Here is a 15,921-nt window from a genome sequence, read left to right as displayed (position 1 = left end):
TCTGGCTGCTTCTCTGAGTTACTGTCCAATTCCCTCAATTTAGGGGGCTCAATTGTATGCATTCTCCCACATTAGTGTGCATACAAGTCATCTGAGGATCTTGTTAAAATCAGTTGCTTCAGTATGTCCAGGGTAGGACCTGACATTCTGCATTTCTAATGAGCTCCCAGCGGATGATACTCCTGGTCCAGGGACCACAGAGTCTGAGAAGCAAGGCCATAGGGAAGAATTGGTTCATAGGCACAGGTGTGATCCTCATCTTGCCTTTGCCCAGCAGAGTCCCTTCTCAGGGCTTTTTGGTAATACAACCATGCTGCCTATTGTGATGCTGGTCACCAGGAAGCCTGGGGAAAGGGTGCCTGGCCCAGCATGTACTTGTAATCCTGGCAGTGTTTGACCTGGCTAATCTCTGCCTCGTTCCTGAAACACTCTATTCTGTTGGTTCCCATGAGGCTTCCTCTCCTTGTTCTCCTCCTGCATCTCTGGACTTGATCTTTCCATGTCTCCTTAGCAGCCTCATTCTCCTCTGCCCTGCCATGAAATGTCAGAGTGCCCCAGGCTCTCCTATTGTCACTCTACATCCACCGCCACTTCCAGAGCTTTAGTTGCCACCCATTCCCAGCTGACTTATAAATTTCTGTCTTCAAACCCAGCATCTCTCCTGAGCTATTGTCTCACAAGTCCCACAGCCCACGTGACTTCTCAACCTAGATTTGTGGAACACTGCAAACTCTCAAACTGAAAACAAAACTCAGGATCTTTGTCCCCAAACCTGGGTCCCCAAACCTCTCTCAATAAATGACAAACTGTCCATTCAGGAAGGAAAACCAGAAATCTAGCAGTTATCTGTTACATTTTCTGTTGCCGTGTAATAAATCACTCCAACATTTAGTGACTTAAAATAATAAAAATCATTTATTTTGCTCTTAAATTAGCAATTTGGGTGGTGCTTGGCAGGGACAGCTTGTCTTTGCTTTATGCAGTGTCAGCTGGGTTGGCTTAACCAGCATTGGAAGACCCACTTCCAAGATGATGCACTCACTGGCTAACAAACTGGTATATAGTCCAGTTCCTCTCTCCAGGGGCCTCTCCACAGATGAGCTTGTGCCTCCTCATAACGTCATGGCTGGATTTCAAGAGTAAACATCTAAAGAGACAAGAAGTTAAAGCTGCTGGTTTCTTAAGGCAAAGCCCAGAAACTGACCCAGCATCGCTTCTGCCATATTCTGTTGAGAAGTAGTCACAGAACCCAACTCAAGGGAGAGAATAAGAACACCTTTTCACGAGAACAGTTTAAAAGAATTTGGGTACCACATTTTAAAACTGCCACATCACCCTTGATCTCTTTGTCCCCCACCTACAAATTCAGATCATCACTTTGTGTGATGATTTTAGCTCTCCAGCATTTCTTCAGTCTGCCCGTTTTTCTCCATTTCCTCTGTCACCTCATGCTCTACACTGCCTCGCCTAAGCTACTGCCACAGCTGCCTCGCTTGCCTCCTGAGTCTGTTTGCCCTTCTTCTAACTGCTCTCCACCCTGGAGCCAGAATGATCTTGTAAAATAAAATCATGACCATGTCACTACCTCTGCTTAAAGCCCTTTCGTAACTTCCCATGACTGTTAGGATAAAGACTCAGATCGTTGTCATGGCCGATAAGGGCCAGGCCCAGCCCACATTTCTGGCTGCACTGGCCATGTATGGTGTGATTTGAGTTGCTTGTAGGAAGGTCTTGATGGGGGCAGGAAATCTGGCTGAAAGGGCGCATAGCAGGATTTGTCCTCAACTACTTGGATGAGACAAGGAAGCTGTTTTTATTTGTTTTGTATTTGGACAAGTTTACTTGGATTGATAGTGGGAGGCTAAAGGATATCATATGGGGAATCATGTACCCCCAGGAAACCTGCCTGGTGCCATAGCTACACACAGGCTTGTGTTAGTTTCTGAAACATGCCTCGCCTTCTGCCACCCCCTGACCTCTGCACGATGCCCTTCCCTCACACCTCTTTTCCTATTTTCGCATGGTTCACTCCTGCTTATGTTTCAATCTCAGCTCAAAAGGCCCTTCCTCAGGGTACTCTCTCTGTTATATCCTCCCATCAAATGCATGACACTTGTTACTATGGTGGTTTTATATTTCTTTCTATGATTATTTATTTATTACCATCTGACTTCCCTGGAACAGTGAACGTGTGAGAGCAGGAACTGCATCTGTCACTGCCCCACGTTGTATTCCCGGAGTCTGGCATAGTGCCCAGGACACGGGCTCCCAGCAGCCGTTTGCTGGATAGGTGTTAATGAATGAGTGCAGACCCTTCTGAATCGCCCCCCGGCAACAGGCTGGCTGGCTTCACCACTTCCTATCCTGCCTTTCCTGCTTTTCTTCCTCCTCCAGGCTGCCCCTGCTTGTCTCCAAGCTCCGCATTCCTAATCTCACTTGCTTCTCTCAGAATGGTCCTGCCTCACTTTCCTTTCCTGGGTTTCATAGATAAGAGGCGTTAGCTAGTTAGGGAGATGGATTAATCCCCAGGTTAAGGTGACTTAGAGAAAGTCACTTACTGTGTCTTCCCTGCCTCTCAGACATCACCTGCATTTTAGCAGGAGTTTCTGTGCATTCTGTCAATGGTGGAAGTTTCAGTATCCCAACAGCTGGTATAGGACATAGTGGACTTGCGGGGAAGTTCAGTTGCCCCTCAAGCCACCCCAGGTTGGCAGCACTCAGGTTGTGCCCTCCATCGTCTTCTCTCTGCTTGCTCTGTGGGGCTTGTCTCTGTTCCCAGATCACCCTTTCTCCTCTCTGCCTGGGGCACCAACCGTCAAGCTTGGAACCACCTCCTCCCTGAGGTGTCTCCCTCTCCTCTCCTACCCAGTGACCTTTGGGCTGCTTCCTCCTTTTCTGCCCTGCTGAGTCAGGGATGCCATAAACACCGGGCATGGGCAGAACATGGCGACAAACAGACGCTTCCCATTAGGGCCATCACAAAGTTCACTGGGAGAGGAGCATAAAATGTTTATTCATTGGCTAGAGCTCACGCCCTGCACCTGCCCACCGACATACCCGTCTGCACTTGGGGAACAGGTGACACTTCCTGTGAGCAAAGCTGGCCTTCCACCTGTGCCCTGGCCCTTCCCCTCCTCTCAGGTCCCCTCCCAGGCTTGCTCCATCTGGTGTCTCCTGCACTTTCAGTCTCTTCCTTGCTGGGAGCACCTTCCCTATAACCTACAAATCCACCCCTGTCTCTCCATCTTCAATCCCAGAGGGGCTAAAGAAATCTGCTCAGGATCCTCTGTGCCCCTCTGGTCTCAGCTTTCTTATCGTCCAGTGTTAGGCGAGCTCCTGACAAAATAGGCTGCCCTCACTGTCTCTACTTCTTCACCTCCTAGCTGGCTTTATTGTTAAAAGAGGGCTGTATGTTTGTTGCAGAGCATTTGGGAAATGAAAGTACACATAGAAGAAATCTCAGATTGCTCCATGATCTCAGAAGCCACAGATAACTGTTATTAATACTGTATTTTGGTATATTTTCTTCTAGAAATATTCGCGCTCTCTCTGTCTGTGATTGTGTGGGATTGGGACACTGTTGTATGTACAGTTTTGCATCCTGCTTTATTCCCTTATATATGCAGTCCTGCACCGTGAATTGAATCCCTTGGGAGCTATGTGAAGTTCTGCCTCCTCGATAAGCCTTCCCATTAAATCTCTTTTCCCGGTTTTAACTCAGCTCCTCCCCTCCCCCCCTACACACCTCGTTCTCTTAACACTTGCACTTTAACACTTAATTAGGCTCTATTAGGATGCTGGCTGACAGTAACCTCTGACTGCTTCCTGAGCAGGGATTGTGCCACAGACCACTCAATCAACAAGGCCTTATTAGGACCCAGCTCAGTGTAGACACGTTGCGGGTCGAGCCGGCGAGTGGTGGATATAAGAGAAGTCTGAGATTCAGACCCTGCTCCAAGGAGCCTGCCATCTGTTGAGGGAAGGAGCCTGATGCACAGCCCATATCAACATGAGAACTACATGTGCCTGGGACACATCTGCCCGAAGTGGCTCGGGAAAGCTAGCCAGCAGGAAGGGCTGGGGTGGTCCTGGTGGGCTTCCAAGATGGGGTGTGAACATACCTCTGATCATTTTCATGGTGCCTTGCACTAAACTAGGACATTGGGAGAATTTTATTGGATTGATTTGAATTTATAGATGCCTAAAGAATCATGTTGAATGAACGGTTCAACATTTATTGAGTCCTAAACCACCTCCCTCCTAGCCTCTCAATCTCTCCTCTCTCGGGGGCCAGTTTGAGAGCCTGCAGGGGCTGTTTCCCCTGCCTATAAAGGAAGGACAAATCAACCTGTGTGTGCGAACTGCCTTCCTCTCCCTAGAGACCAGCACTTTCTCAACACCAGAGCATGGTACTTGGTCCTGGGGCTGGCTGGGTCCCTTCTGGCCTCCAGAATCTCCTCCCTAAGAATGTGGTTTCTCTGAGCAAATGGATTTTCCTAAGTGGAGGCATTAATGCCAGTTTCCCAAGGGCTCACATAATGTGCTATGTATGCCTCAAGCCGCCGGTTCCATCAAGCATTTCATTATCCTCCAATGTATTACTTTCCATTTAGTTCTCAAGAGATCGTTTATTATCTTCTTAATAAACTTTAATTTTTTACAAGCAATCATCGAGACCTCAAGCTGGCTCTCCATACCGACCCCCTTAGGGAGGGGAAATGACCTCTCCCATTTCCAGCTGGGGTATCTTGCAGACTCCACTTCCCATCTCTGGGGCTCCTTTGGTCCTTTATTTTACTTTTGGTCAGTTTCCAGCAATTCATTGAATAGGTTCTTCCACCAAGTTTCTCTGGTTTTAAATCCTACCCATCCTGTAAGCTTAAATTCTCTATAACTCATTCATTTGCTGTCAGAAAGCACATATTGAGACCTTTTACGTGTTAGGCACTTTGCTGAGCTCTGGGGATATGAAGATGGAGAAAACACAGGGCAGTGGAGGAGAGAGACATGACAATTTAGATTGCCTGTAGAGTCCTTTATGTCCCAGGGTAAAGGATATGCACCTTATGTGAAGTCATTCAACCCTCTCACAACCTGGAGTCAGATAATATGATGATGCTAACTTTACAGTTGAGGAAACTGAAGCCCAGAGAAGTTAATTCAGTTGTGTAAAGTTACACAGTTAGGAAAAGTAAGAAAGAGGATGCCAACCTGGATAGTTTGGCTCCAGCATTTGTGCTCTTGGCCATGCTGCTGTATTGTATAATAAATTTTTATGAGAGAGAAGGACTAGGAGGCAGGAAGCCATGGGTAGTAGGTGACGCAAAGGACAGAGTTATCAATTCTTCTAGGGAAGGTTGAGGTATCTTCTTTAGGACGATGCATGTGCTATCATGCAAGAGATTGTTATGATTCCTTCATTGCAAGTAAAGGCGCTTGCACTTCTAACTTGTATACCCCTGGAGGTTAACACATTGATACATTATTAGTTAGTAACACCTTACAGTAAATTAGCTTATCTGATGGATGCTCTTCTTGACCATCAGAAGAGCTCAGCCTTGACAGGGAGAGTAGGGGAGAGAGGATGGAAGAAAGAAAATATCTACAGCATGATGGGCACAGGGCAAACGGTGTGACTGGATGGGAGAGCCAGAACTACTGGGAGGAGGGTGGGCTCTGGGCAGCTGGAGACGTGATATTGAATGCCGACCTAGACAAGGAAGTAAAAAGCGAGGGAGCTGGAAGACTCTAAAAATGAGCTTCACTTCTCAACTTCCTCATCCCAGCTTAGATGTCCTACCTGGTGCTTTGGTCTCATTCACTGAGTAGGGGTGCAAAGACCCCCAGAAGAGAAAATGAGGGATGCAGCGCTAATAAGCATAAAGCCTGTGGAAAGAAGAAAAAGAAACTGGATTTATTCCAGATGGAAGTGAAAAAGCTGGTGATTGCAAACATCAGAAGCCTCTAAACCTACAAAAAGTCCAGCCAGATGTCTTCATTGCCAGTAATGTCAGGACAAGAGGATATTGACTGAATGGGTGGAAAGGATTTAGGCTAGCTATGAAGGATTCCCAAGATGGCTGTTGGCATAAAGTTTTTAAACACGGAATAACTTCTCGTCTCACATTATGGAAAATGTTAAGTGTGCCTCAGGGTATGGGATGAGCTTTTTAAGATCCTTCTCAGGTTTACAAATAACATCGAAAGAGTGCTCCATATTTGTGTAAGATTTTTTTTTGGAGACGGAGTCTCGCTCTGTCGCCCAGGCTGCAGTGCAGTGGCATGATCTTGGCTCACTGCAACCTCCACCTCCTGGGTTCAAGCAATTCTCCTCCCTCAGTCTCCTGAGTAAGAACTACAGGCGCACGCTGCCACGCCTGGCTAATTTTTGTAGTTTAGTAGAGATGGGGTTTCACCTTGTTGCTCAGGCTGGTCTCCAATTCCTGAGCTCAGGCGATTCGCCCACCTTGGCCTCCCAAAGTGCTGGGATTACAGGAGTGAGCCACCACACCCGGCTGGTTTTTTTCTTTATGAGCTCTTTCTTATTCATTCATTTCCATTTCTTCCTTCACAGGTCTAATAACATAAAATGGATTTTAACTCTCTGTTATAATGATCTCTAAAACTGATCTATTCTTTAGTTATAATCATTAGCAATTACTATTCCTTTTTGACAGCTCACCCATGGTGACGGTGAGTGCTGCCTCTTGTGATTAACTTCTACCAAGGATGCACCTCCACAACAGAGTATGAGATAAGGAAACAGAAGTGGCTCAATATGAAAAATATATGTAATAGTAACCATCATTTATTGATTATGAGTTAGGAACTATTCTAAACAAAGTACCATTTCATGTCACTTAATTCTCACACAACCCATTTCTCAAAGGAAAACTCTGTGGCACAAAGAGCTTAAGGAAACTGCTCATGGTTATACATGTAGTAAAGAAAGGAACCAGAGTTCCAAAGGAGGCATTCTCGTTCTAGAACCTGTGCATTCAAATTCTATGCCACGCTGCCTCCTGAAATGGCCATGGAGAAGTTGTGCGATACAGAGCGGTACACGCTCCGGGATTAAAGTATCGAAGGGATGTTTCTGAACCAGAAGAAAGGGAGAGCTGGGAGACAGAAAGAAAAAGTGGTAGGAGTGGTTGATGGGAGTGTATTGCCCTCCTGGGAAGGGGATGTTCAGAGAATCTGAATACAGCCAATTCGGCCATTCCATTTGGCGGAGTCTCGCCTCTCACAAGGATGTGAGGCTCCTGAGAACTTTGAGGTGCTAGAGAATAGCGGGTGTTGTTTCTATGCAGTTGCCAGCCCTAGTTCTTTTCCTATATAAAGGTCACATTGAATTCTCTTCTATGAGCAAATACTGTACTTAGCATTTGGTTAAGAGGATCTAAGTGTATGTGTGAAGGTAGTGTATGTCCATTAACTTTGCTAGGGTAAGAAGATGACTTTGTGGGCATCTATCTTATCTCGCTGTGTAGAGCAGGGGGCTGGTTTTATATGCTAGGCACATATTAAATACTTGTTGGTTGACTGAAGAAAGCAGAAGAGTTTCTGTGACAAGATTGAGGGGTGTGATGTGGTCAAGGAACAAAATAGGAAATAGATTCTGTTGACAGCCAAGGAAAATACCATCCCCCAGTCCCTGCAGGCAACAATTAGCACTTTTCCCTGACTGTTGAGCAGCAGCCCTATACCCTCACTAGGGCTGCCTCTATTTGAGGACTTGCCAGCAGCTCTGCCATTTGCTAGCTGTCACATCTAGATAGAGCAAAGGGTTTAACCTTCTGGAACCTCAATTATGTCACCAGTAAAATAGGGAAAATACAAATGTCTATCGTTAAAGAGAGTATGAAAATAAATGAGAGACTATCTGTAAAATACCTGTATAGTGCCTGTACCATTGAGATGTAATTAATATAACATGAGATTAACAGTAATTGAGAACACTCAGTAGAGTGACTCATTTTTCATCCATTGATGGTTGACTTAACATCTCTTTAATCTTGAGTGAGCAGGTAATTAGACACTCCATTGTCTAAAGGAATGACTTAGTGGGTTGGTTCTCTTTGATTCAAGAGTGAGAATTGTTACTATCAGATAGAATGTGCTTGAGTTTGGGGGACCAACGGTGCATGGGCCATTTAGGTTCTGCCAGTGGCAGAAGTCCCTTAATGTGTAGTCTGTGGCCAGGGTGATAGACAAGAACAGAATCAGTGTAAAGGTCATGGAGAGGCTTGAGAGTGGTCACCCTGAGGACAAGTCTCCAGGGAAAATGCCTTGGTCCAGGCAAGGACAGAAGAGGTGAGGTGGCAGTTATCATGACTACACCAGTCATATGAGGAATGATATCTAGACTGTCTGCCATAGCTGGGAGCTGGGCAGGTGGCAATGGAGGGCTCCATTCAAGCAAATAACCTTTTGATGAAGGGTGACTTGTTAGCAATGATGACAAATGTGTTTCCTTTTCTTTTCTTTCTTTTTTTTTTTTTTTGGAAATGGAGTCTTGCTCTGTCGCCCAGGTTGGAGTGCACTGGTGCAATCTCAGCTCACTGCAGCCTCCACCTCCCAGGTTCAAGCGATTCTCCTGTCTCAGCCTCCCGAGTAGCTGGGACTACAGGCGTGCACCACCACAGTCGGCTAATTTTTTGTATTTTTAGTAGAGGCAGGGTTTTACCATGTTGGCCAGCCTGGTCTTGAACTCCTGACCTCAGATTATCCATCCACCTCGGCCTCGCAAAGTGCTGGGATTACAGGCACCAGCCACCGTGCCCGGCCAGCGACTGTTTTCTGATAGATGAAGGTGGTGGAAAGACCACCAGTCACATGGAGGGTCATTTGATAAGTCCTGGCCACCTTGGAATCACCTTCTGGAACAACATCAGTGACTCAGGAAGCCAGCATTTGAACGAATTTTCAGGGGCTTCTGGCACTGGCGTCACCATGAGGAAAATATGCAAATGCCAGAGGGGAAACCTGTTTTTTGACATCTTCCTGTCTCTCTCACTCCCAATATCCAATACTCCCTGACATATAAACTCACCCCAGGAGCTCACATGGCCCTCACTGCACAGTGCACATTCCGGGAGGGTGGCTGACCTTCACCTTATGAAATACTGCATACTGAAGTATGAACAGCCCAGATGCTTCACTGTTCCCCCCGAGCGATTTGCATTTTGAAAGAGAAGTGTGTTCATCCAGTTGGAATTTGACTGGATAGTGGAGTCTTCCAGCTGGGGGGGGTCTTCAGCAGGACATTTTCCTTCTTTATGCTGCACCATCATCATGAGAACACTCAGAAAGAACTTGCTCACCCTTCTGCCACCAAATCTACCAGCCCACTTGCATCTTTAGCCACATCCTGTTACAGTGGGTGGAGAGCCTGGGATCCCTTCTAAGGTCTGTCCTCCCATAGCACCATACCCTCAGCCCCATTTGCCCTACAAGGACATCATTTCTGTCCCCATTGTCTCTTGGCTCATTCTGATCATCAACAAACAGTGTAAACGTATTTTTAAAATCATCATACACATATTTTGGAAAAAAGGGCGTAAACTCCTCTTGACCCTATAGCCTCCTTTAGCTGCTACAGTCTCCGTGCTCTCTCTGCTTTCCAGCAAACACTGTCTGCTTCCTCTTGTCCCATCAGCTCTTGAACTCACTCCTTTCAGGCTCCATCCCCACCACTCCACTGCATCCGCTCATGCCAAGGTCACCTCTGTGTGGCCACAGCCAATGACCATCTCTCTGCCCTCAGCTCCTGGTTGAACATGTCAGCAGCGTTTGAGTAGTGACCTCCTTTGCTTTCAACAAACTTCTCCTGCTCTTGGTTCTCTTCCTATCTCCCTAGCCAGATTTTCCTACTTCTCCCTTACTGATTTCTCCTAATTTCCTCCATCATGAAGCACAGGAGTGTCCCAGGGTTCAGTCCCACATGTCTTTCCTATCTTCATGCACTTCCTCGGTGATCCTCAACATCCTCTGACCTTAAATGACGGAGAGCTGGTGACTCCCAAAGTTGTATCCCCATTATGTGCCTCTATGACACTCCAGACTCACATAATTGCCTCACTGCCACCTCCACCAGGGTGCCTAAGGAGCATCTCAAACTTTGCAAGTCCTCAAACAAACTCCTGATCTGCCCCCTGAAATTTCTTCCTTCCCTAACTGTTGTCATTTCAGTAAATGACAATTCCATTCTTCCAGTTGCTCAGGCCAAATCCTTCTATCTATTCCTGACTCCTGTTTTCCTCTAACACGCCAAATCTAGCCTGCAGTCAAATCCCATTGGCCCTACCTTCTAAATACATTCCAATTTGGATCACTTCTCACCACCTCCACCACCTTCACCTGTGTCTAAGACGTTAGCCCTCATCTGGACTATTGAAGTCAACTCTTGCATGATTTCCCTGCTTCCATTCTTGTTCCTCACTCCACTTCGATCTGTTCACCCCACATCAGCCAGAATGATCTTTTAAAAATGTATGTCAGGCCAGGCATGGTGGCTCACGCCTGCAATCCCAGCACTTTGGGAGGCCGAGGTGGGCAGATCACCTGAGGTCAGGAGTTCAAGACCAGCCTGGCCAACATGACAAAAACTCGTCTCTATGAAAAATACAAAATTAGCCGGGTATGGTGGTGCATGCCACCATAATCCCAGCTACTCAGGAGGCTGAGGCAGGAGAATCACTTGAACCTGGCAGGAGGAGGCAATTCAAGATCGAATCACTGCACTCCAGCCTGGTCAACAGAGCAAGACTCTGTCTCAAAAAAAAAAAAAAAAAAAAAAAAGTACGTCAAATATATTTCCTCTGCCTAAATCTCTCCAGGGCATTTTCACTTCATTCAGAGCGAAATACAAAGTCCTAAATAAGGGCTACATTGCTCTATGCAATCTGAGATCCGCCACCCCCCCCAATTTTTCCACTTCATCTCTCCTCCTCACTCACTTCCCTACCACTACACCAGCTCCCTTGCTGTTCCTTGTGCATGGACTAAGCTGACTCCTGTCTCCCTGCCTGACCCTTGGTTAGCCTCTGCCTGGAAAGTTCTCACCACTGGGATCCAGATGGCTCTCTGTGCCAAGCATCTATTCTGTATAACAAACCACCCTGAAACTCAGTGCTTAAAACAATAACAATTTTTATTTTACTCTTGAGTCTTCAATTTGGGCAGGGATCTGCAGGGCAGCTCAGCTCTGCACCCCTTGGCATCAGTTCCAACAGCTGGGAGGCTGGGTTTGCTCACTCCCATGTCTGGGAGTTGAAGTTGGCTGTCCCAAAGGACCTCAGTTGGTGTCCCAAACACCGACACTTGTCTTTCCATGTGGCTGCTTACCTTCTTTCAGAATGTTGATGGTTTTCCAGGGTGAGCATCGCAAGGGACCAGGTGAAGTGAATGGCCTCTTATGAGTTGGCCTCAGAGCCACATAGCATCCCTTACACTAGAGTCACAGGCACACCCGGGCTCGAAGAAAAGGAACACAGACCCCACCTCCTGAGGGAAGAGAGGCAACATCACGTGGCAAGAGTATGTGTGATAAAAGATGCTAGTGTGGCCACATTCTTTTTCCTTACTTTGTTCCAATAAACTTACATGAAATAAACTTCTGTGAGAATAGGGCCCATCTCTTTACCTTGATATAATCTTATTCATAAAATTCTTTACCACATAAAAATGTTCCATAAATACTTGTTAAACAAGAGAATACATCATCATCACAACCTAAATGATGGCAGGTAATGTTTATTGAGAGTTTTCTATGTGCCAAGGACTAATAAAAATACTTACACATAGTATCTCCATTAAATTCCCCAATAACTCAAGGAAATAAGTGTTAGAGCTCCTGTTTTATTGATGAGAAAACTGAGGCTCAGACAAGTTGACACAGCTGGTAAGAGGTAAGGCTGAGGTTCGGGGCCAGGCAATTCATGATGCTGTGGGGTGGAGTTAGGTGGACCAAGGCACATGTGTTTGTCCTCATCGCAGTCTTGGAGGAGAAGCTGGTTGTCAGGGCCAAGGTGGCCAAGGTGGCTGTAGCTGTGGCTGGAGGCGCAAGGACAGCCCTGGGCACTCCCTCAGTGGTCCAGTGGGCAGTGAGTGGGTATGTCTGTCCGTGTCCTTTGCTTTTCTCTTCCACTGCCTACTTTCTTTCTAGTCAGGGTGACCGTCAATGCCATCACTGTGGAAACTTCGCAGAATGTTCTTCGGGCTTTGCATGGAAAGAGTGTCACCCTGCCCTGCACCTACCACACTTCCACCTCCAGTCGAGAGGGACTTATTCAATGGGATAAACTTCTCTTCACTCATACGGTAAGGATGCTTTACAAGTTCAGGCATCGTGGGAATGATTATCACCTGACCAGGACCTCTTAGAAGGCAAGCACTATGCAGTCTTTCCATAAATGATAGCACGCAGGCTGGGGTGGGCGAGGAGGGAGCAGTGAATGTTGGACTCATGGAGGGCCAGAGTATGTCACCTTTATTTTGAAAATGTCACCTGCCCCTAAAATACCTTTCTGGTGGCCAATCTCAAATGACCTAAATTGTATCATGTGAGTCAGTCGCTCCTTTTGATTAGCATAGCCCTTGCTCTGAGGCCAAATTTTATTTTATGGGTTTTATTTTCCTGTTTGGATTCTTTTGGGAAGTGTGGAGGAGTTTTGCTTTATTTTCTATTTCTATTTTTAAATAGATAATATAATCTCATGATTTGAAAATCAAAACCTCATAAAAAGTGTGCATTGATAAGGCTCAGTCCCATCCCTGCTTCTCCTGTCTCACCCACCCTGTTCCCACACCCTCATCCTCTATCCTCCACTCTCCTCCACCCCCAGGCAGGGCATATACAAGCATGGATATATGTTTTAATAGATGCATTTGCATATATGAATATGTATATTTACATGTACTACACACATACTATTTTGCATTCAACTCTTAATACATCTTGGGCTCTTTGTGTATATGAGTATATTTATCTATCTCATTTTTCAACATTGCATAAGGCATTTCAATTTATGAAGGTACTATATGTACCATGAATGGACATTTGGTTTCTTATATTTTGCTGCTACAAATAATGCTGCATAAATATAAATACCCTTATATGTACCTCTCTTTATATATACATATATATAATAAATTATTAAAACTCTGGGTCAAAGGGTATGTGAATTAAACATTTTGATAAATAACATCAAATTGTTCTCATTAAATGTCTCCCAATCTTTATTTTCACCACCAACAGTGAGGACACCTATTTCTCCAACACAGAGCACTCTCAAACTGTTTGCTATTTGCCAGTCTGAGAAGTGAAAAAGCATCTCATTCATCATCAAATTAACATTTCTTTAATTAAAAGAAGTAGAGCATCTATTCATAAGTTTAAAAGTGATGTATCCTTTTAAAATGCAAACGTGCCTGGCAGAGATAAGCATTAGGTCCCCGACCTTACAGTGGAAAGACTTAGCTCTTTCCCTAACAGGAAAGAAGGGGTGGCCTGGAACACTCAAGGCCTCGAGCAGCAGGATGGATGGGGAAAGAGAGCAAGTCTAGGTCAGATGCATCAAGGGACCGTGATGGGCCACAGCCACCTGTCCCGACTGCACCCAGAGTCCCAGGGTAAAATCCCAGAGAGGAGAGCTGCTGCCTTTAGCTTGTAGGAGCAAAAGGGCACCTTCTCTTGCCATCACACATGTTTAGCAAGCCAGACATGAGGTCTCTGCCTGACAGTTTTCTAGGTGTTAAGGTAGATACTAAAGTTATTTTATTGACTGCTGGGTCACTTACTTCCAGAAGGATTTCAGGCAATTGCCTTGAGACCCTGCAAGAGTACAGAGAAAGGGTTTAAATATAGCCCCTCAAGGACATTATTGTGACAGGTCCTAGCAGGTCTTCTAGCCTGGGGGAGATCCAGGGAGGGAGCCTTAGGATGTCTATGATGGGAGGAGCGTTAGTGGGCAAAGGGTCCTGGTCAGAGCCAGTCAGGGTCAGAAAAGAGGAGAGCTGGGAAAGACCAGTATCCATGGACTGATCCACAGCCTGAGACACCTTTGCATCTCCCATCTTGTTTCTCCCTCGCTTCTCAGCTAAGCTTCCTGAAAGAGCTGTCTGCCTCAACCAGGTCTGTTGCCTCTGGTTGGGCGTATTGCACCCTGCACAAGGGTATGTGCTTCGTTAGCCAAGCCATGTATCCCAGCACAGGTTGTAGAGCCCCTTATTCTAATTTGCACAAAGCGCGCTGCATGCACAGACGTCAGACTTGACGTTGGGTCTCCACATTCTCTCTGTCCATCATGGTCTCACTTCTATACCTAACGCTCTACAGAAATCAACAGCAACCTCTTTTTTTGCTCAATTCAGTACACTTCATTCGGTCATCTTATTTCATCTCTCATTAGCATTTCACACCAGCAGCCACTTTTCAACCTTGGAGTCTTCTCGTCTTGACTTTCTGGCAGTCTTGTCTTGGCTTTTCCTCTTAGCTCTCTGAACTCTCCTTGACCCTTTGAATGAAGTAACTTGGAGACTTGCCATTTCTCTACTTATTTATCCCAGGTGGCTTCATCTAGCCCATGTCTCAGTGAACATTGACATGTCGTTGGCTCCCAAATCTTCATCCCTATTTGCACTAAACTGACCCATCTGGCTCTTACTGAATCCTCCACCTAGATGGATCTCCCACCGACACTCCAGACACCCCACATGTAAAAAGAACACATCGTTTATTCATAAAACATTCCCTTCCTTTGTGTTTCCTCTCTTGGAAATGACATCACCAAATATCCAAGCCAAAAAACTCTCACCCTGGAGGTCTGCCGTTCCCTAACCTTGTCCATCCGATCCTCTCCTGGTTTCATGGTCTCACTGGTGCCCCCCGTTTCATACTCCTCAAATTCATTTTATTCTTTCCATCTGCATTGCCGCAACCTTATCTGAGGACCCATGATTTTTTACCTGAATTGTTAAACTGATTTCTTAAATGGTCCCTTTTCTCCTTCCAAGTCACTTTCCATCCCGTGGTGAGAGCTGACTTCCTAAATACATGGCTCTCTAGTGCTTCAGGGTAAATGCAAACTGTTTAGTCTGATATACATGGTGTCTGACACCTGGCATTGTAGAATCTCCGGACTTCAGGCTCTGGAGCCAGAATGCCCGGTTTAAACCTCAGCCCTGTCATTTACTTAAACATGTGAACTTGGGGGAGGCATTTAACTTCTTGGCTTCCTCATTTGTAAAATGAGTATAATCATATACCTACTTCGCAGGTGTTGTGAAGATTCCATGAGATAATATACACCAAGTGCATAGACTAGTACCTAGCACATAGCATACACTCAATAAATAGCAGCTATAATCTTTATTGCTACCTGCCCAAGCTCACCCTCTCACCAGTCCCTCACTCACACACCTACTTCCATTCATAGTGAACGACTGGGGTTGATATGTTGCTTCCCACATCTAGTTCTTTCTCTGTGGTTCTTCCTTTGCCTGAAATGCCCAACACCTTTATCCTACTCCAACACTTACTCTCCCAATACCCCAGCCCTTTGCCTGGCTAAATTCTTAGTTGTTTTTAGGATTCAAGGCAACTGTCACCTCTCTGAGGAAGCCTCCCCTGACTTCCCAGTCTGGAAGTGATACTTTCTTCTGGGGTCCTAGAGATAATCATAAGATGTTGTAACGTTTGGTTGTCTATCACTTCCATTACTCTTTGAGTGCAGAATTCGTGAATTATCATCTTTGAATGTCGACACCTAGTAGATGCTCAGCTGTAATAATGGCTAGCACTTCTAGAAACTTAACATGTCACGCAATGCCCTGTCTGCTTTGTGTATACTACTACTTTAATTCTCACTACAGTCCTGTGAGGCAGGTGTTATTGTCATCATCTCCATTTTGTAGAAGAGT

General features: G+C 45.7%; 1 protein-coding gene across 1 annotated transcript in view; it reads left to right on the top strand.

Annotated features, from left to right (window-relative positions):
• The window catches only part of GPA33 (glycoprotein A33), a 39,206-nt gene that overhangs the window by 4,107 nt on the left and 19,178 nt on the right, over nt 1-15,921 (top strand). The window contains exon 2 of the mRNA XM_015125386.3: nt 12,167-12,321. Within this exon, the coding sequence (XP_014980872.1) occupies nt 12,167-12,321 (155 nt within the window). The remainder of the gene's footprint in view (nt 1-12,166; nt 12,322-15,921) is intronic.

The sequence above is a fragment of the Macaca mulatta genome, chromosome 1 (genome assembly GCF_049350105.2).
Source record: "Macaca mulatta isolate MMU2019108-1 chromosome 1, T2T-MMU8v2.0, whole genome shotgun sequence".
In the NCBI taxonomy this organism is placed as follows: domain Eukaryota; kingdom Metazoa; phylum Chordata; class Mammalia; order Primates; family Cercopithecidae; genus Macaca; species Macaca mulatta.
Note: the sequence above shows the minus strand (reverse complement) of the source record. Positions and strands in the feature narration are given on the sequence as shown.